This window comes from Pecten maximus, chromosome 8 (genome assembly GCF_902652985.1).
Source record: "Pecten maximus chromosome 8, xPecMax1.1, whole genome shotgun sequence".
Lineage (NCBI taxonomy): Eukaryota > Metazoa > Mollusca > Bivalvia > Pectinida > Pectinidae > Pecten > Pecten maximus.
In genome coordinates, this window is record NC_047022.1 from 19,663,576 (window position 1) to 19,686,387 (window position 22,812).

The 22,812-nt window shown below is 34.2% G+C and overlaps 1 protein-coding gene across 1 annotated transcript in view; it reads right to left on the reverse strand.

Annotated features, from left to right (window-relative positions):
• The window catches only part of LOC117332182, a 91,681-nt gene extending 68,887 nt beyond the window's left edge, over nt 1-22,794 (reverse strand). Inside the window, exons 1-3 of the mRNA XM_033891065.1 lie at nt 22,669-22,794; nt 16,426-16,501; nt 14,198-14,985 (exon numbers count right to left, since the gene is read on the reverse strand). Of these exons, the coding sequence (XP_033746956.1) occupies nt 14,198-14,647 (450 nt within the window). The 5' untranslated portion in view covers nt 14,648-14,985; nt 16,426-16,501; nt 22,669-22,794. The remainder of the gene's footprint in view (nt 1-14,197; nt 14,986-16,425; nt 16,502-22,668) is intronic.
• Between the last annotated feature and the right edge of the window lie 18 nt (nt 22,795-22,812).

Genomic DNA, 22,812 nt, shown 5'->3' on the forward strand with positions numbered 1-22,812 from the left:
CGGAGAGTCTATTACATGTACGGACGTACGTCACGAGTGACATTACTAAGTCTGTTCTGCTTGTCTGATTGAACTTATAGCGCTCGATGAGCTGGTTGTATTTTACTGTCACTGCCAATATTTCTAACAATTTTACGATATCAGAGAAAATACGAACGACACAATTCTCTGCACATTTTTTTTTTTTTTTTTATATATTTTTCACAAATATCTCCATCCAAAAGACAGGATTAATTTTGTTTTGTCATATATGGTACATTAAGTTCATTTTTCTGTCGTGTCCGTGATGCAACAGTTTCCGCTAAGGACACACGTTTCATGTGTTACATGTATTTACTCGGGGTAAACAGCTATAAACCAGAGAAACGCATTCTCCAAAGGGACTTGGATCAGGTGAAACACAAGCTGATTGGCCGGTTTTGTTGCGCAAGTCGTTAACACACTTTTGGGTGTAAATTTGACCTCTACCCCTGACCCGGATGTATACAATCGGTATTTGTTGACATGTGTTGACAGATATCTCCTGATAATGTCCAACATTCTGTGTTGAACTTTTATATTTTGTTTCTCAGATGTTGGTCTTGACCAGGTGAAATAGAAAGTTGTAAATGCAATTTTGGGAATTTATTATGAATTTTAATATCACAATGAAACATATAGCGAAGCTAATTGTGAACTCGGTCCCAATATATGATGTTATAACCAGAAGTGATGTTTAGGATTTTGTGTACACTTGTGGAATTGTTTTTTTAGTATTAATACTCAAGATGTATTTTAAACTTAGTAATAGAAATACTTTATTAATTTTAAAATATAATGAATGGCAGTATAAGCAACGAAATTCATTAATTATTTAATATTCTACCATGTTTGCTATGCAACGACAGTTTTGATTGGTTAAAAACCATGATTATTTTCCAGTAATACACGCACGTGTCAATAATAGACGTTTATGAGTCACGGCTGTTACAATGTTATGTATCTAATATTCACCCAATAAGTAATACGGTTACTGTAGCCGAATGGACTAATGGTTAGACTTCTTCTATGTTTTATCAAGACGCGAGTTCGAATCCTACGAAGGCCTATTTTTTTATCCTTTTTTTTTAATTTTCAAAATCAATGCCATATCATAGATGTTTTTGATTGTAGTACTGTAGTGCCTGTAAAGTTTTTCCGGGGTTTCTTTGCCGTTTTTCTATATAGATCTCAGAACTAAACAGTACATGGTAGAATAGAAATAATCAACTTTGACCTGCGGCCTTCGTTATTAATTTAATTGCAAAATATCCTCGTCCTCGTTGTATATCCTGCAACAATACACGAATCATCGTTAATTATTTCTTAACTATCGTGGTAATGAGATCTCAGGATTCCGATGGATAAATTGACGATAGAATATTATAAAGAATGAAGTGTGGTAACGGAACGTATTCATTTTCGAAGATTTTAGTTATTGTCCAATTGCAATGAAATTTAAATTTGGTATGTAGGTACATCATGGGACACTGGCTACTCTTGTATAACCTCACTTAACAATAATTATATTTTACCGAAAAGGTCGCCATTTTCTAGCCTCTTATAATTATTGGTCCAAATCCTTTAGATATTGTTTGATTTCAATGAAATAGGGGTATTATGGGACAGCAAATTAAACTTAATGGGTTTCATTTTCTTGGCAACAACACAGTTTTACTTATTTTTTTAACGTCCTATAAAATGCCAGGATCATTTAAGGACGTGCTTGGTTTTCGTGGTGGAGGAAAGCTGGAGTACCCGGAGAAAAACCACCGACCTAGAGTCAGAACAAGGTATCTGCCCCTTGTTTGTTTCGAACTCACAACCCAGAGGTGAAGGGCTAGTGATAAAGTGTCGGGACACCTTAACCACTCGGCTATGGCGGCCCACAACACAAGGTCTTATCTTATTGGTCGAAATGTAGATAGAGAGCGATTTTGATGAAAACTGCTGGAACAGAGTTATCGCCCCTCACTACACTTCATTCTTTCTGTGACATCCTTCAGGTGTCACCCCACTAGTAAAATGGTAATAGAGATTTCCAATAGCTAATAATAGACCCAAATGAAATAATTAAAGAAAAAAAAATATTGTGAAAACTTTCTAGTGTCTTGAGTTAATCAAGATTTAATTAGGTGACTTCTGTAATAATTAAACCACCCATGAATTATGTAAAATAGATACTTCTGTACCATAGTAAAACCAAAATCTACATATTAACCATCAAGTGAATATTACATAACTAAATTGTCCATCACAAGAAGCTGTTTAGTTTGGAAGTTGAACTGTAACACATGTTAGCCTACTTAACTACACCAGAGCAGAGCCATTCACAAAAATACATTTAATCTAGATTTATATACATTTAACTCATGCTATTGCTAAGATATATATATATATGTATATGTCAATAAGCCTGAATGTCTGGTATCAAGCCCATCCTGATCTTTTGCAGTTAATTACAAATGCTATTCCACTGGCACTGCGCATGCCCTCGATTAAATTAGCCCATCCCTTGTATTGAGTCAGAGCTAGGTTATATGTAAGTGGCTCTCTAAGGTTCAATATGGTATGTTTGTTGGATATTGAAAAAAAAAATCTGATATTGTTCAACTCCAAGCCTCATACATTATTATAAACACATTTGGGCATACTATGTAAGTAAATGCATCATAACTTTTGAATGGTTGAATTCTGTTTATATAAGGTGGGCTAATTAGGTTTATTATGGTTCTATATATATATTACATTTTCTGTACATACACACTAAGCAGGCTGTCAAAGTAGTAATAAAAGAGTCAATATATTGTGTGCAGATTGGATGGTAAATGTTCAATTTAATGTACACTTTAGGTGAATTACATGTGTTAATGGCTATTATAATGTAGGTGAAATAAATGTGTTCATTTCCAAAATAAGTAACTGAAGATTTATTGAAACTGAAATATAAATGGCATAATATCTCGCTGCATAGCAAATTTTAAAAAGTTTTTGGTAGAAAGGTCCTTTCAATCACAAATAGCGCAAGAGCATCAACTAATTAAAAAAAAATCACATTCAACTTTCTACAAATGTTCTGATATCACCTGAATTGAATATTATCACTTGTTACATATATAATTGCCCAACACTGATTTTCCTGTTAACTCCATCAACTGATAGCAGGCCAGATTAGGTTATCAAAATTTACCTGAGTATCACAAAACACTCACCTGTCCGTGATGCTAGATATATACAAAAGGTTTATCAATTCAAGTTTAGTGAAAAGTAGAGAAAAATCCCCTTTCTCTCTATCTATTTTAGCCATTTGAGGGCAGATTTAACCTGGATGTGTAACTACTATGAACATATACCTTTTATATATAACACGTATATAAATAACAAATACGAAGAAGAGAAGTCTGGATGTCATTACTTTTAACATCAACAATCCCAACAATTCAAAAACCAATGTAATATAAAGTAAACGGTTGTAAATATATCTCTGTTATATAATGTGATATTCTGATTTAACATAATTGTATGGAGGATTTTATATAAAAGAGAGCACACACACAGACACAAGGGGAACACAGACAGAGAGGAAGATTAAAACACTCAGGACCATATAGGCGACTAGTTTAGATTCCTTGCCAGTAGGATGGGGTTTGGTTTGTTCGGTTTGTTTTTTGTTTAACGTCCTATTAACAGCCAGGGTCATTTAAGGATGTGCCTGAGGTTTTGGAGAAAAACCACCGGCCTAAAGTCAGTACCTGGCAACTGCCCCATGTAGGTTTCGAAGTCGTGACCCAGAGGTGGAGGGCTAGTGATAAAGTATCGGGACACCTTAACCACTCTGCCACAGCGGCCCCTTAGGATGAGGTACTCATTAGATCCGAACATGTACTGACTACTGATATAAATCTATGTACTTTGTATATACAATTTGTAATTAAACATGAAGAAGTACAGCATCATCACGGTTTCATCATTCAAACATCATTCATCATTCAAACTGAACAATTCATGACAAACAACTTAAAACAGATTAAAACATTATAGATGGAAACATCTGTTTAAATTTTGATTTTTTTGAAGGCAATGTCTTGAAAGAGTTTGGTTTAGTGTTGTTTAACATCCTATCAATAGCTAAGGTCATTTAAGGAAGACCTCCTGTTTTTGCAGCATTCATTAAGGATGGCATCCACTGTATCATAGTGTATGCGAGATGTATTGGTGTTGTGAATGTTTGTGTTTGTCTAGTGATAGCAAGGAAGTCAGATGCCAACTTTGTAGTGCTACCTCACCGAAGCATATTGCAAAGACAACAGGCAAAATAGGTTTGTGATAGAATATGAGACAAAATATGAACCTGGTTATAATGAAAAACAAAATGGCTGCCGATATAATTATGTCACTAAAGTCAGTATATCTACAATAGTCAAAACATTATACATACAGACATTCTGAAGACAGGCTGATATGCCACGTACTCTCCAGCAACTCAATGCTTTTTGACATAAGATATATAAGAAATAGTAGGTATAAGTATTATACATGCAAAAGGTAAATAAACATATACCTTTTCAAAACAACCTTGATAAAAAGTTCAACAGTTCATCAAACAATAGAAACTGATTTAAGACAGTTAAGCTATCAGGATGTGGACTGGCTTCCCTTTCCATACAGCATTTCCTTTCCCAGTATTGTCAGAGTGGTATGTAACTACTAATATGATGTCCGGCTACCTGATGTGTATACATGTACTCATAGAAAGTCAACAAACTACAATTTTAACAATTCATCACTAAGTCCTCATGGATTACATTATATGAGAAACAGGTTATCTGTAAACTAAAAGTGCAAATTTTAAAAAGTTAGCTTCAATTTGATCACATACTGTAATTGACCTAATAAGTACACTGTCAACTATTAAAACACAAAAGGAGTGTGTTTAATAAAACCATGAACAGAAAAAGTTTCCATGTGAAATTGTGTGGGAAAATATTTACGACACTTTTTTTCATTTACATATGTTGATGCTGAAAAAAAAACAATTTTAAGTCTTTGGTGAGAATTAAGACTAAATTATATTGGCAGCTAGATCCGTAAGATAAGGAAGTTTTTATATCTTTCAATTTGTGCACAAATCCCCTTTTTCTCAAAAAAGGTTGGGGTGTGCTATTAGATCGAATACGGTAATATGAGAAACAGTTTCTCAAACTCACAGTATCGTAAGTAGACTTACCAGCTATAATTCCACATAAATAAATAGATTATTTAATACGAGAAACAGGTCCTAAAACTCACAGAAAAATTATTAAAGTTGACATGGACCAGCTATATTCCAGTGAAATTCTTCAACAGTTGATATGAGAAACAGGTTCTCAAACTCAAAGGAAAATTGTTAAAGTTGACAGATACTTTGGCTAATATTCCAATGTAACTCTTCAACAGTTATGAGAAACAAGTTCTCAAACTCACAGAAAAATTAGTAAAGTTGACAGATACCTGCAGCTATATTCCTATGAAACTCTTCAACAGTTGATATAATATGAGAAACAAGTTCTCAAACTCACAGAAAAATTATTAAAGCTGACATGGACCAGCTATATTCCAGTGAAATTCTTTGACAGTTGATATGAGAAACAGGTTCTCAAACTCAAAGGAAAATTGTTAAAGTTGACAGATACTTTGGCTATAATATTTCAATGTAACTCTTCAACAGTTATGAGAAACAAGTTCTCAAACTCACAGAAAAACTAGTAAAGTTGACAGATACCAGCTATATATTATTCCAATGAATTTACTCTTCAATAACTGATATAATATGAGAAACAGGTTCTCAAACTCACAGAAAAATTGTTGAAGTTGGCAGATACCTGCAGCTATATATTCCGATGAATCTCTTCAATAACTAATATAATATGAAAAAGTTTTCAAATTCACAATGTAATATAAATCCCATACAGCAGTGTCTCGCTGCTTTGTACAATTTTTTGTGAGATATTTTCCAATTGAGTTTTCTTAGATAACCTAGCTACGCGCCATACATCAGGGCACGTTGATATCATACAGGTACATAATTAACAAGATAACACACCTCAGACTATCTCTCTCCCACACAAATCAATGTTATATATGTATATATACTACACTTGTATTGTCAGTGTCGTTCCTTTACTTTCCTTCCTTTTAACAATAATGATTCTAAAATTTTATCAAGTCTAGTCATAGGTAGCTTCTTAATATTGAATATTTGATACACTTCTTGATAAAAATAGGTAATCTAGATTAATGAAAAATCTTAACTACCTATAGCCCTTACAACTTTTTTTTTTACATATTTTCAAATCGTTTACATGTGTAATGATTTTGTGTATTCAAATGTTGTGAATGTATAGTAAACTGACAAGACTCTGGGCAAGAGAGACAATTCTGATCCCCAACCTCACTATACTAGTTACCTTATCATATCCACAGGTGTTTCCCAATAACCCCTGTTATTCCTCTGGACAGAAGTGGACTGGGTCAAATCAATGCCAAGGACAGTCTACTGACAAATCCTAGGGGATTTCCAAAGAATTCATAGAAACCTTGTTCTGGAAATTTGACAAGGTCTCACAAATGTTTTACAGAAATATGTCTGGACTTTCATCTGGTAGCAATATATAGCTGGATAATTGGCTAAAAAATATGGTCTTGTGTTCAATATTAGTAGAATGTCTCCATTCCGAACAGATAAATAGAGACCAATATCATATAGTTATCAAGATGCTCCGATAATTCCATAACATTAGCTTCTTATCAGTTAGACACAGAAGGAGCGCACATAATTGAGGGTTTATATATATATATACAACATTCAACTTTTTTTTTAAAACAAAAAGTAAAGCTGAATTCTTTTTGAGTGAGACCCAGGAAACAGTAACAGTACATGTAGTCACATCTTGTGCATAACACTAGATTTTTCCATAGTACAGATACATGCAGAAGTAATATATTACATTAATATACAAACACCAATTTTAAATATTTCATTGAAATGGAATTAGTTCAATGTTTTAACACTTGTCAGAATTTTATTTAAAGCTATTACGATTAAATCTTCGGCAAATTGACACTGGATTTTTAGGAAAATTTCTGAAAAAGACTTTTATAAACAAACTGAAAATAAATCATTCTTAATCTAGTAATTTTTTTTCGAATAATTTTTTTTCCTTACAGAAATTCACAAAAGTTTGACATAGCCAAATTTCAATAATGCATATATATATATACAAAGAATACCAACAAACCTAAATTTAGAATAAGGGGAGATAAGCCAGTATCAGAATACTCCGGGGAGCCAGTCGTTGACATAGTATACAATGGCTTATCTGATGTTTTTTTCCTCTTTAATGTCAAAGTAAACATTGACACCCACTCTACGTACTGTAATCTCTATAGACTTGATTGTATGAAGACTGTTGATGTCCTTTTTTATACTTTGTCAGGCCCTATAAGGCCAAAGACGTTGATAGGTCGTTAAACTTTTTATCAATCAATCGATCAAGTACAAAATTTTATAGTTAGGGCTGCTGTATGTGAGGAGATTGTAATCAGAATGTTGACTGAACAAGGGCGATGATGGCTATATATTTATATAATGCATTGCTGCACATTATATAACACAAACACAGCACATTGAAACACTAGTCCCTCAAGGCTCCCCTTATAATAATATGTTTATATAATGCATATCTACACACTACATACATAGCATATTGAAACACAAGTCTCTCAAGGCTTTTAAAACAAACTTCCACTTATCAGAAAATGGTTCTGTAAGCTAAAATAATTCTTCATACTTCAGAATATGCATATAGCATTTCTTGATTTTGTGGGAAATTGTCTTCTGTAATTTCAATTTAGAATATTTTTTAAATTTTGAAGAACTTCAGTATTATAATACTCATAATAAAGAGAAAATATATTTACTTGAATAAGAATGCCTTACATTGTAAATCCAACAGGGATGTAACACAGCTTGTATCCTACTTGAAATCAGAACAATACAATATCTGACTTTTACCAACAAATTGACTTTCAGCACAAGGATGAGCTGGAAACTGAAGATCTTCAACCTTCAGCATCATAATACCCATAATATAGGGAAAATATATTTACTTAGGCAAGGATGTTTTATATCCAACAGGGATGTAACACAACTTGTACCCTACTTGAAATCAGAAAAACACAATATCGGATTCTAACAACCAATTGACTTTCAGCATGAGGAAGAGTGGGTTACATATATAGTCTCAATAGACTTGCTTCTGATTGAGCTGATAAAAAGTAGACACTTGATGTATAAATAAGTAGACTAAGAATTTTTAAACAGTTTACGACAATACAAGTGATGCAAATAGAAATGATTATAATGTGTTTATTCCAGGAATTCCTAAAATTTCTTGTAACAATATACATTGCTTTAAAATCGAGTAGCAAGGTGCATTTAAGTAGTCCGCAAATGCATAATGTAGCAAACATATTACAGAATTATGTCCTTTAGAGAGAGGTGGCCTAACTATATCAGAGACCTGTGCAGAATCTGTATTCCTGAACTGCAGGCATTCAAAAGCATTACAGAAATTGGAATATCTCCACCTTAGGGCAGGTGGTTCGCATTCTAGAAAAGAATTCATTATACAGGTTCAAATATATTAAAGGGGAAAAGATAATCCCTCTTTCTAGACAGGTATAGTTGATAATATACAGAGGTTCAAATACATTATGGGGACAGAAATATAACTCCTTCTAGACAGGTAGTCATAAAACAGAGAAAATATTAAAGGGTCAGAAATTACTCCTACACAAAGACTATATATACAGACCTACCAGCGTATTGCGGAATATATCTCTTTCTCAGACATATTAGTAGCTATACAGATGCTAGTTAAATAAAGATATATATAAATGTTTCTGAAACCAGTAAATGTTGTATAAAATACATTTGAAACATAACCAAGCTTGTTTGGTACTGGATAAAATGTGTAACTAGTTGTATCACATGTAGCATTTTCTTTAAGTGAAATGGGAATTTTCAACCCATTAAGGATATTTTCACATATTAAGATATTTAAACATATTTTTGAGTGCTCGTTATGTTCAGAGTGGTTCAATTTACAAGTCGAGAAAGCATTAAATAACTTTCTGAGAATTCACAGTGAAATCTAAATGCAAATAAAGCCAACACAATACCTTTATCAGGACAATCTTAAACAAACAATAGTAACCAGGTGTATATTGAGGAGATTGACAAATACTAACACACAAGTAAATCTTAGTGTACACAATCTATATAAAATGATACTAATTTTTATAGTAAAGGGGCCACAATTGTTTGGTTGAGCATTAAAATTGGAGTTAAATGTGGTTAAAGAGCAGTTTCTGTTTCTCACTAAGCTGAGATCACAGACTTTCCTATGCTGCCATAATTGTGTCCATGGGCATGTCACTTTACCCCAATTCTGCTTGACAGCATGGCATAGCAGTGAAGTAGCCACCAGCTACTACTATGAGACTTTGTCTCAAAATGGCCATGTTTGATGAGGTAATAGCAAACAAATGAAAAATAAAACAGATTTGTAAACAAAATCATTATTCCAAAGGCAACTTCAAATTGATCAAACATGGGCAAAATATGAAACAAAATTTACATTGTGTCGGACCTGGTATGACAAGGAGATACTTGGTCATCATCTTCTTTTCATGTACTACATAACTAATGTCATCGCATGGATCTGTATGTTATTTTAAATGAGGAATAAAGAAAGAATATCATCCCAATTGTCATTAAAATAATGACTTCCAGTAAATTTTTCCCTAATTCATGCTGACAAAGGCTGCTGGAAGAATAAAGGTAGAAAATAACAGTAGGTAGAAATGTCTGATATATTGTGCGTCTTGGTGTTGGATCAGACAGGGTTTTATTATATGACAATACTGTGTTTTATAATGTCTATTACAGGTGTGATACACGGTGATAACTCTCTATAAAGTTAAATATACATCGAAAGTTAATCATGAATGTCAACAGGATTACAAATCCTACAACAGACATTGTATCTGGTCATTATATATAAAACTATCTACCTGAAATACCCTTTATACTTATATTCAGGTGTATATATAGCTATCTATGTTAAATACCCTTTATACTTATATTCAGGTGTATATATATACTGAAACGAAAAAGAAACGCAACATGGAAAATTGTGATTAATTTTGTATTAAATATACATATCTGTATAAAAATCGCGGAAATAAACATGCACCCTGCCTAACACCCATACCAATCTTCAAAATCACCCAAGTGTGACTAGAGACCTATGCACTTCCGGCGCGGTAAAAACATCAAAAACCGTGCCTGTACAAACATATGCGTTCTTTTTTCATTCAAACCAGTATCAATTCATCACTAACATTGAGCCACATCATCGCCAATACTTTTGCAAACAATAATTCCTTTTACAATTATGCCACGGTTATCAAAGGTTGATAGAGGACGTGCTATAGCGATGCTTCTGGCAGGGAACACGCAACTTCACGTCGCTCGACAATTCAGAGTTCACAAATCGACTATTAGTCGATTAGTTTCACGTCTTAACGCAACAGGAAGAGTCGATGACCAGCCGAGATCAGGACGTCCACGCGTAACGTCGCGACGTCAAGACCGGGTTCTTAGGTTGGCACACCTGCGTAACAGGAGATTAACGGCCGCTGAAACGGCAAGGAATACGATTGGTAATCATAACCGTCGAATTCATCCCCAAACAGTGATCAACAGACTGCGTGAGGCTAATTTGCGTGCAAGGCGACAGTACGTTGGTTTACCACTAACACCGCAACGTCGAGCACGTCGTATGCAATGGGCAACGGCACATATGCCCAGACGTTTTCCTATGAGACGTTGGAGGTCTATGCTCTTCACCGATGAATCTCGATTCACGTTATTTCGAGCAGATGGCCGTCAACGTGTGTACCGGCGTCGAGGCGAACGTTTTGCTGACGCCTGTGTTTTGGAACACGACCGATTTGGGGGTGGATCAGTTATGGTTTGGGCGGGAATCTCCCATGGTTTGAAGACGCCTTTGGTGATAGTCAATGGGAATTTAACGGCCGTACGCTATCGGGATGAGATCCTTAGGCCCCATGTTGTGCCGTTTGTTAGGCAGCATCATCTAACCTTTCAGCAAGATAACGCGAGACCACACGTTGCAAGAGTCTGTAGAGACTTTCTTGCGACACAGAACATTGTTCCTATAGATTGGCCTCCATATAGCCCCGACCTGTCCCCAATCGAGCATTTGTGGGATGAATTAGACAGAAGAATTCGAAATCGCCGTAACCCCCCAAATACCCTCCCTCAGTTAGCAAATGCACTCGTCCAAGAATGGAATAACATTCCAATACGGAAAGTCAATGCCCTGATGAACTCAATGCAACAAAGAATTAGAGATGTGATAACTGTTCGAGGAGGACACACACGATATTAGGGCACGGTTTCAAAACTGCTGCCATTTCAACTTGGATTCACGTAGGGTACTACCAATCATGACCTTCTAGCAAAGTGACCTGTTCTTAAAAATCTCTAAACATTTAAAGGATGTTACATCAATATTCAATATTAACTATTACATATGAAATTTAAACATAATGCTCACAAGTATTATTTTATTAAACCTACAATTTGAAGTTGCGTTTCTTTTTCGTTTCAGTATATATACTTTAGCTATCTACGCTAAATATGCTGCACCTCTGACTGGCAGAGAATAGTACCAACACCATCGTATTAAAAGTAAAATACACATTTCATTCAAATATTCATGAATAAGACGAGATCCCACCTCAGGTATCAAATTACTCTTCATACCAGTCATTTGGCAATTACTCTTTAAAAGCAAAATTGTTTAAGAAGAACAGTTTTGGAAATAAGATAAGTCATTTCCCGTCTTACAGTAACAATATACTGCAGTATAAACATATATATGACACTTACTTCATTAAAAATTTCATCCACTGCTACTACCTTAGACTAATCCATTATATATCTCTAGAATATAGAATTCATATTGAAATTGAGATTTCTAATTTTGGGGTATCTAGGATAATCCGAGTTTCAAACAAGGGGAGATAATCTGTCTTTATACAAAACACAAGGGCTCCATGGTAGCCTACTAACCACCTACACATAATTGCTTTTGCTGCTACACAGTATTTGTATCAGTTATAAACTTAGAATTGCTTCTTTCTGAAAAATGAACATCTGCCCTTCGACACAAATATAATTATTTTCAGAAATGTGCACATATTTATAAAAACCAGCAATAGATTTAATAATGTATACAATTATTTTCTCCTGTACTTTCTTAGCTTTCTCCACAGAATAATTTTACAAAAATATTCAATTGATGTCACTCTCTTTTTTGCCAAATGTTGAACTTTTCAATTATTTGGGAAACTTGGCCTTAATAATGTTGTTATAACTTGCGCCCAATCCTTTTTGCTTTGATTTATGGCAATAAAATATGTTTCAATCATAATTAGGTAACACTTTTCCTAAAAGATGTTTTGAAGTGCTGCGATAGAGCTAAGGCCTTTGTAACCCCTGGTGAAGATCTGAGGTGTAGCTTGGCACACAGTCCTTTATCCAGGGCTGTTTGTGTTTCTCATGAAACTAAGAAACGGATCGATCTGTGCTGTGGTGGTTGTGTCCTTTGGCAAGACACTTTACCTTAATTGTTCTGGATGGCATGCAACAGACCTCCTGTATGTTGTTCAGTGAGGTAGTCACCAACTACTACAAAAAGACCCCTGGCTGTTCAAAGGGCAATAAAACCAACAAACAAACATCAAGAAATATTCTTGTCTACCCTTAAAGCTGCAACAAAGGGTTTCTCTAGTCCTCTATTATAACTACGTACAATGCATTATGAGAATAATTCAATGATTGTCACATCAATTTGACATGGACATCAGGGCAAAATAAAGATAAAATAATCATCTGCACTGTTAGAGATTAGAGATAAGATGGAGGGACCTAACTTTCTTAGAGGAGGAAGCTTTTAAGAAACATCAATTGATTGCAAACACTCTGAATACCTTGTTTTTGACAACATAAGAATGCATGTGCATGTTTCACAAATTGTACTTGTAGCTCAGTGATCCTCCTATTTCCATAAGATGAAGGGGGCGGGGATAACACTGAAAAAACATAATGAGTCTCACCTTTGTAGCAATATATGGCATGGCCAGATTTTATATTGATAAAAAAAATCCCTGTAACTTTTAGATTTCATTTGGGGATCTCAACCATTTAAAAACAAATTATGAAAATATTTTACTGATCATGTTAAAATCTTGTGGGAGTAAAGGTTTGTTTTATTTTCGGTCCCTACAAGAATGCTCTAGACTGACAAATTACATTGGATAACCCTTATACACATCTGATATGATGACATCAGAGAAAATTATTTTTTATGTTGGTACAGGTAAAATGATATTTTTTTTTATCAGACATACAGATCTAGAATATGAATGACGAGACACTGCAATAAACATTGATCATTACAGTGACTTGTGGTTTAGTCCAACACTGAAAGCCGCTAAAATCCTGGTTGCACATAAAATTTGTTAGAATAATACAACTTATATACACATGTTGATAATTAATATTATAGGTGCATAACGCAGATGTCTGCCTGTCTGCACGGTTATTGCAAAACAGCACATAAAAAGCCTTTTACCTGTCACAAGAGCCTGACAGAGTGTGTACTGGTGTGTCACACCTTCACATGGTGTAATAAACAACTTTGGCCACATTGACACGGGATAGACAAAGTGTACAACATATAGAAGCTTTCCAGCTAGTGTATATAAATTTGTTTACAAAGAAAATAAGTACAGAAAACAATCACAACAAATAATCTTTTAACCACAGAAAAAGCATCCTAAGAAGCTATCTACAAAAAATAATACAAAATTACCTGATCAATGTACGAAGTAGAAGGAACTACCACCATGTAGAAAACCAATAAACAAAACAGGTACAACATTTAACAGTGTACAACATCCACATCCAACAACTACTAGGATAGCCCAAGCCATGGTATACACGAGTAAGGGTGTGAAATGCACATGCGTTGTGTAGGAATACCTGTGTAGGCTCGAATGGTGACATGGGAGCAAGGGGATCAAACAGAAGAGCATCCTCGTCGTTGAGGGAACCCACGCTGGATTTACTCTGTCGCGACGGTGTCAGGTCTACCTGACCAGGTAAAACGTCCAGCGGCTGCCAAGGAGACGTAGGCGTTATGGCTGATTTGTCAGTGGTCAGTGTATTAAATCCTTGACCAGTGACGTCATCCATCGCGAACAGACAGAAATCTCCATCCTTTGTGCTTTGTAGGTTATCGTCAGTACTCGATTCTGTTGTTGAGGCACCAAAATCCAACAAGAGAGTATTTGATGTATGTGATGGTTCAGACCGGCCTACCACCTCTATTGCACCTGGTGACCTTTGATCATTATCACCAGCATCAGCAGCTACAGGTGTGCCAAAGTCTAAATCTAATAAGTCATCAATAGATGATGTTGACGACGTCATGATCTTCCTTTGTGCTGCTCCTCCTCAGACAAACCAATTATAATATAAAGGCTATGCCAAGCACAAATATCATATCACCCTTAGACAGCGGATGTTGAGGGGATACTTTTTGAGTCGTATATTCTAGTGACTGTGTTGTTAATGCAGATCCGGCATCATTATCAAAGAGAAATGAGTATTCTTCTTAACTTGTCACATATACACAACTCCAACAGGACAGCTTAATCCAGTCTCACTCAGGCGTGTTTGTACATCTGAAAATTCCTTCGTTTTATATATCCCACACAATACAAACTAGTGTGTTGACTGCAACAATTACACGGTAGGTTAATCCCGGACTGAAATGCACGTTATTAATTTACTAAGGTAGACAGGAATTTCAATTGAATCTCATGTGTTCACCTCTTGTATTTAAATCCCAAATTCCTTCATAAGAATACAATCACTCCTTTTCGGTGGTAAATATCTGTAATAGTTAGTTCTAACGTATCAACATTTCAGCTGAATTCCTCTAATACTAAAAATTGAATTTTAATACAATTATCTGCAATAACAAGTATTTTAAACTTTATACATATACAGCAATTATTGATTCTTGTGAAAAGAAAAAAATCTTGAAAAATATCTCATAAATAAGCAATGTCTAACAAAAAAAATTAATCAATTCAGAAATTATACCAATAGTTCACTTTATCACAGATAGTCTTAAGCTTTAAGCAATAATTTCTATGTGTCGCAATTGTGTTATACGGTTATCATCCTTTAACTCTTAGGAGAATTAGCCCTAAATGAATGATAATGTATGGCCGTACACATGTTGACAGTTTTAACGAAACTGCGTAATTCCAGTGTCACCTGCTTAAATCAGAACTACACAAAGGCTGATATATGCACAGTAAAAGGGAAAATTGAACAATTCAATAAACCACACAATTAGCATATAATTTATGTATCACAATATATTCAGGGGTAGTGACAAGGGTATATGGGTAGTGACAAGGGTATATATATATATAAGGTTGTGCAAATAATTTGTCTGCATAAAAAATATAGATTATATAAACTGCTTTATGTAAATTAGGTTGTAAATTAAACGATAATGTATTTCAGTAGCATGCATAAAATGCTTGGGAACATGCTATTCAAGTTCAAATTTGTAGTTTATAGGCTATATAAATGCCATGATCATATATGTGAAGAAGGGGGCCACTTAACACATGTTACGTGATTTATAGATCAGTGAGTCCAAGTCGTTACAAAAGAAATACATCAAAATGTAAATTTCAAAATGAACTCCAGGTGAAATTGACACACAGATCATTATTATATATGCTTAACATGTCAACATATTCATGAAAGAATATGTATTCAATCTAACATGTCAGTGCAGATATGAGTTCTTGGTTTTTTTCAGCTATTAAAAAGTTATTTCTTTAATCTAAACTCATACAGTTTTATATAAACAATAAATAAATGCTTCTGTATTTCTGTTCCTTTCGCTTTTGTTTACAAAACAGTAATTCAGCAGATTTTTTTTCTCTCAAACCTTTATATCATTTTTTTTCAATCGTAACAAAGGTAATTAATATGATCTAGTAACGATTAAATGACTACCAGCTCTACCCTTAATTCTCAAGTTTAAGATTCCTGTTGAAAAATCTATTTGAATAAAGCAGAGACCCTGATATTAAAACATACAAATTTGAAAAATCTATACTAAATCTATTTAAAGACAGAGGTTATTTATAGATGTGTTCTTGTAAAATTTTCCCACTTACCTGACAAATCTTTACTTAAGATAACAAGGTGGTCATTCTTGTCCAGACTGTATAGATAATTATCCAATCAAATCATCTGTGGAAAATAAGGAAAGTCTGTTGTTATTGCAGAATAGTTGTAATTGTATATAATACACAGTAGTATAAGATTCTGAGTAAATTACACCTACAACATAATCTTCCTCATCTTCCTAAGAAATATATCAAATGTACCTAAGGCTTGATATTCAAAGTACATTTATGTTCAACCACGTACTATCTACCATAATAATTAGGAATTATAACGATCTACCTTAGCTCAAGACAATATAGATATTTTAGTAAAATTTGAAGTTGCTCCATGTCTGACATAGAGTAATAAAGATTGATTGAAAATAAATAAAACATTGGCCGTTGAATATTTTTCATTATAAAAAGTTGCCAAGTATATACTTACGGCAAAGTTGACGCTATTTATTCGCCTTTCAAAAGTTTCAGCTTATCATTTTTAGTGAAGAAATTGCCACAAATCTTCAATGATTTTACTGACAAAAATTGTAGAAGCATTCAGACATATATATGACAGTATACCATAATACATCATCAGAGTTCGTCAGATGTATAAAAAAATATTGCATTTTTGTGTCATTGCAAACGACTTATTTTTTATATTATGTGTAATATATTTTCTATCGTGTATAAATGTAAATAAAGAGTTATCATGGGTCTGACTCTCGGTAGGTGTAGTATTTAGTGGTCTTTCCAAAGTAAATACGGATTATTATCAACATGGCAAAACATGAATGAAAGGTTAGCTTGAAAATAACTTGCTACAGTTCAACGATAGCTACCAGGGTATGTTAAGGGTTTGTATCTTAAGGTCTCTAAATGAGCAACCCTAGAATGTCAGAATTTTCAATTTGCTCCTTTCAGATACAAAAAGAATAGTGTAATCTTTATCAATGGCTTTAGAAATAATCGGGACAGATAAACTTGTTTTTAAGAAATTTTAGTGCCTTTTGAATATCTTCTACCGATAAAGAGTAATCGAAAATGCATTGAACTGCAATCTCACTGAAGTATCAAGTCCTATGCTATCAGCATTAAATAACACAGTATGTTACAAATTATAGTAATTCTGTGCCAATTACCTTTGGTGAACATGTACAGTATTATACTATTTAGTATAATGTAATAATGTTAGTACATCTGGTCATTTTGAAGATTTTTCATATTTACAGTAATAAATAAGTATTTTGACCTGAAGTAACTAATGACCCCAAATGTTCCTGTGCTCCAATGATATTCCAACATAATTTTGGCTTGATATAATTTGAAATGACAATTACTTTGAAGGCCCATTTTTTTATGATTGTTCAAAACAGCAATTTGTACATTTATTTAGACATGATGACTATGGTGCGAGATCATTATCACAATGGCACAGGAGATAAGAGGGAGCGGAATCCTGATGACCAGGATGTGAGATCGTGATCACAATGCAGGCGATAAGAAGTAGGAGCAAAATCCTGGAGTGAGATTAGCCGTGCTCTCTCACCATTGCCCTCAGCTTCCATCACCTTGTATTCTGCTCCCTCAATTTATTGATCTAAGATTAAAAAATTTACTAATTGGCCCTAATTACTGGCCACTATAAATCACTGGTATTCCGAGGGGCTGTGGTAGCTCAGCCAGTTAAAAGTGCCGGCCATGTAACCTCAGATGAAGATCTGAGGTGCGTGGTTGGATGCTCCCTATCCATGTTAAATCCTGTTTCTCAGGAAGCCGAGAAACCAGCCAGTCAAGCTGTGCTGTCCTGTTTGTGTCCATGGGCAAGACACTTTACCCTAATTTATCAGGATGGCATATGTGGCAGGACTCCTGTATATTGTTCAGTGAGGTAGCCACCAACTACTACAAGGAGACCCTGTCTCAAAATGACCCTGGCTGTTCATCGGGCGATAAACCCAGCAAACAAACAAACACTCCAGCTGTTCATGGGGCGATAAACCCAGCAAACAAACAAACACTCCAAGTATTCCTATACTAATGTATAATGCAGAAACAAGTAATATATGCTAAGCATGAAATAGAAAGGGAAAAAAATTGATCTCAGTTTTAAGTTTTGTGACCTCTTGTCAGGACATGCTGTTGTATATATTAATAATATTTATTAGACTTTTGATAACAAATAACTTGTTCGAAAAACAAAATAATTACACAATTACTTCAAGTCCGGACCTTATCAAGGATACCAACGAAACTTAAAAAGGAAAGTTGAAATATTAACAACAGATTGATAGCGCTTGTTTACCTGTATAAATATATATATAGATCTAGGTAGGTCAGGTGACAGATGTCCAACACACAGACCCAGGTATATAAAGTGTTCATCAGATAAATCAGTGATACACATCTCACCTTGACAAACATCTATATACCTTACCACTTACACTGCCACTACAGGAAAGTACAGCATGCTGTTCTATATATATTGATGATAGGACAACGCTGCTGGAGTATTGAATTATTTAAATATTGTTACGATCCAGATTTGAACCTTTAGAAAGACTGGATTTATCTTAAAACCAACCACCCAGAACAAGTAGACTAACTCAAATTCAAGTTAAAGAAACTTGTAGATAATTTTATCATATATATTTATATGTATTTTTTCTAGTGACAAAGTTAACTTACAATTCATGATTTAAACTGGAACAATTATTCAACAGGAATGTTAGATCCTTAAAAAATACTTATATTTTGGCTATCTTCACATTAAATACGAGTGCAAAATTAAGTCAAAAGAATATGAATAAACACTACAGAACAAAACAAGTTTAAAATATATTATCACTATACATTGTATATCTACTTTTGGATATATATAAACATTCAAGAGATTTTTATTAAAATACTTGGTAGCTTAAGTATCAAAATGGTTTGCCTTTGAGCAAGACATTTATCTTTCAAACTTTGCTTTCACATAAGTTATTAATTGCCAACTGAATGGAACAATGACAAAACATTTGTAACACTGAGATGAACAACAGGATGTGAAACAGGTCTCTGAGATAATGAAAGCTTCATGCTGTGTCAGCTAGGTGACAGGGATTGTATAAACATCATCAGTGATAGTATGTATAGCACAACCAGTTGGTTCTTTATACATTTTTTAACATTTTACTTTTTATTTTTGTTATTTTTGTGAAGACACAAATTCTCAGTATTTAAGAATATTTCAATTAAGGTAATTGGGAGCTCCCCAATAGCTAGGAAACATGAAATTGTGATTTGTTAAACCATAAGGCAAAAATAATCATAAAACCCTGTTAGTAATTATCAACTACATAAAAACCCAAATTTGATCAGAAAGCAGTTTTACTTTAGACAGCAGTAAGAATACATGCAAAAATACATGCATGTATGGTAATATGACTGTGTAAGGATTGCAGATAAATAGAGGTTCCCCAACGAGTGGAGATTGTTTATCATTTTTATCCAACTCGAGTTAGTTAATTTTCTAATTTTGAAAAGACACGAGCTTTAGCGAGTGTCTTTTCAAAATTAGAAAATTAACTAACGAGAGTTGGATAAAAATGATAAACAATCGTCACGAGTAGGGGAACTTGTTTATCCCATAACTTCTTTACTTACAAATGTAAGCATGTCAAGTTCAAATTCTCCCAACGTAGCAACTAAATTCCGTGAACCAAATCACTACGGGACAAAATATAGGTCGTTATGAACGAAAGCTTATCATCTATTTTAGATGCACGACTCATATCTTCTGTACTATATTTTTAAATGATATTATTTCACAAAACGAAATATAAGTTTGAAAGTCCTTGTATCTGTGTAATTTATTAATAGGTAACTTGTTTAAATAACTCCGCTCGAAATATTAGAAGACGACACCGTCATCACGAAGTTGAACGTCACCGCTGAATATTAGACTAATCATTGTCAGATTCAATTATCGGTCCTTTCCTGGATTTCGTAGGTATGCTATTACTGGTTATTGTGATGTTAAATGTTCATTCTGAGATTTATTCATTCAAGACATCGTGCATGTCAATAAATATTTCGGAAACCGAGAGCTGGAGTGTTGAGCAATATAGGCCTAACAGTTATGTAGACCTAGTTTACGTTTGTCAGTGTGTTTACAAGAAATCTCGTCAGTTTAGTGACATGAGACAAATATTCCAAGATGATTTTTAAAGTTTTGTGTTTGGGATAAATATATTCGTAATAAAGGTAAGTGGAATGATAAGAAAACTTATGTTTATTCGGTTTTTTTTCCTGGTCCGTACCGAATGACACCCAACTAAAAGGGAAGCTGCCTAACAGTTACGTTAGATGGTGCGACCTTTTCATTCAAATGGCTACGATTTAGAGACAGCGATTTAACCATTTTGTATTACATTTGTTCATTGTTTTGATAATTCATTCATTGCTATCGGGATCCACTGCATATCTAGAATCAAGGGGGGGGGGTCAGTTTTAATTCGCTACTTGTAGGCCTATAATCGATGCAATATCTCGCTTCCGTCGTCTATTTTACCATCAAATTATATTTCGTACGACTCAAACCCCAGATTAATCGACATTTCCATGAGGACACCCGGGGACCCCTCTCACCCAGTTTAATATGCTAATGTTGAGCACCAAAAAATCATCAAAACGTGTCCATGCTGATCTTTTGAAGACAGACGGCAAAAAAAAAGAGAAGATAAGTGAGAGTAGTAAAAATAGTCCGTGGTCAAAGGCCAGAGGTTAGCCAATCAGATTCGTTGGAGGTCACAAATGACCAATCGGAGGCTTAGAATGTGGTTACACACCGCGGTTTGTAAACAAAAACAATAACACACTGCTACGAATTTTATCACGTGCCATATCAGTTGTGAAACAAGCGTGGTTATGGGATAAAGTCATTTAATGCAAACATATCTTTAAGAATATTACATTAAAAGCACATTGACATTGGTCATCCGTTTATAACATATTGACAATATGATCAGATTTTAGGAGGAAAAATAAAATAATTTTTTTTTTTTTTTTCATCATAAAATTGTTTTAAGCAATAAATTCAGAGAAACACCTTTCATCAACCAAACAATGCTTTGACTTGGGACCTCTTAAAACTTGACCTTTAACTAGATTTAATTCATTAGAATTTTGGAAATTAAAGCCAATTGTTTATTTTCCCATCATGAATAAGATGACAGTTATAATGGTCTCTGATTTTTGTTGTTGAAGAAAAAGCACCACAGTGAATTTTCATTGATGGTAATTGCCTTTTGTTGCTACATGTACTGATGTTTTCTGTTACGCTCATTAAAATTTCATGTAAGCATCCAAACAAACAACTCAGAACAAGGTATACAGCATGCAGCCAGGTAATTAAGTGTCTCCTGAGCAATAGCACTAATCAATAAACAAGCACCTCGTCAAACAGGAAAATAACATAACAAACATATACCTGTGTGTATAAGATATTTAGGACTCTTATGTAAAGCCCTTTCCTCCGACGATTGAGCAAGGGAAAAACACCAGTTTAGGGGAGTGAAAAATCTTTCTTTTGGGGTTTCTGGGATCATTTTTTAATATACATACATCTATTGACAATTTTGAGAATATTTTTTTCAGTTGGTTGTATCTATTTGTTTTTCATTGACTTATTTCTCTTATTTACTTATGTACTACTGTCTTAGTCATATTCAGAAATCTAATTATTGTATTATATTTATATAGCAAATGATGTCATTCAAAGTCTCAACATTATTCTATAACATATTTTTACATTGTTACCTTCATTGTAAATCAATTCAAAAATCGCAGCAACATGCACTTAATGTATTTATGTGATAGTATGGATGTATTTTCAAGCATGTTCATGTTGAAAACCGTCACTATTTAGAAATCTACTGATTATTCACAAAAAAAAAAAAAAAAAAAATCCACGAGGGAATCTATAAAATATTTAAAAATATAAATAGCTTAATTTCCAATAAAATATTAACTCTGACGATTTTGTAGATGACTGTTGTATGTTGATATAGGCATATATGCGATAGAACAAGCGTAAGCGAGACCAGGGTAGACGGTGTTGTGTTTTACAATACACATTTTTACACCGATTATCACTCATGTTTCTTGTGGACCCAACCATATATGTCGCCCGTGTCGATTTCTAAGCTCTCTCTTAACGATTCCGTTTATTTATTATGCTGAAGTAAAAACTTCCGCGTTCTCGTGACTTACCTGGATAACAATAGACACGGGTGCATCCAGGTTGTCTCGCTTGCAGGTGACAGAACTGCGACAGGAAGTGACAAGGAAAGGTAACCGTGACGTAATGGCAATACACAATCGTCCACTTCCGTTTTGGACACCGGCACAATAAAC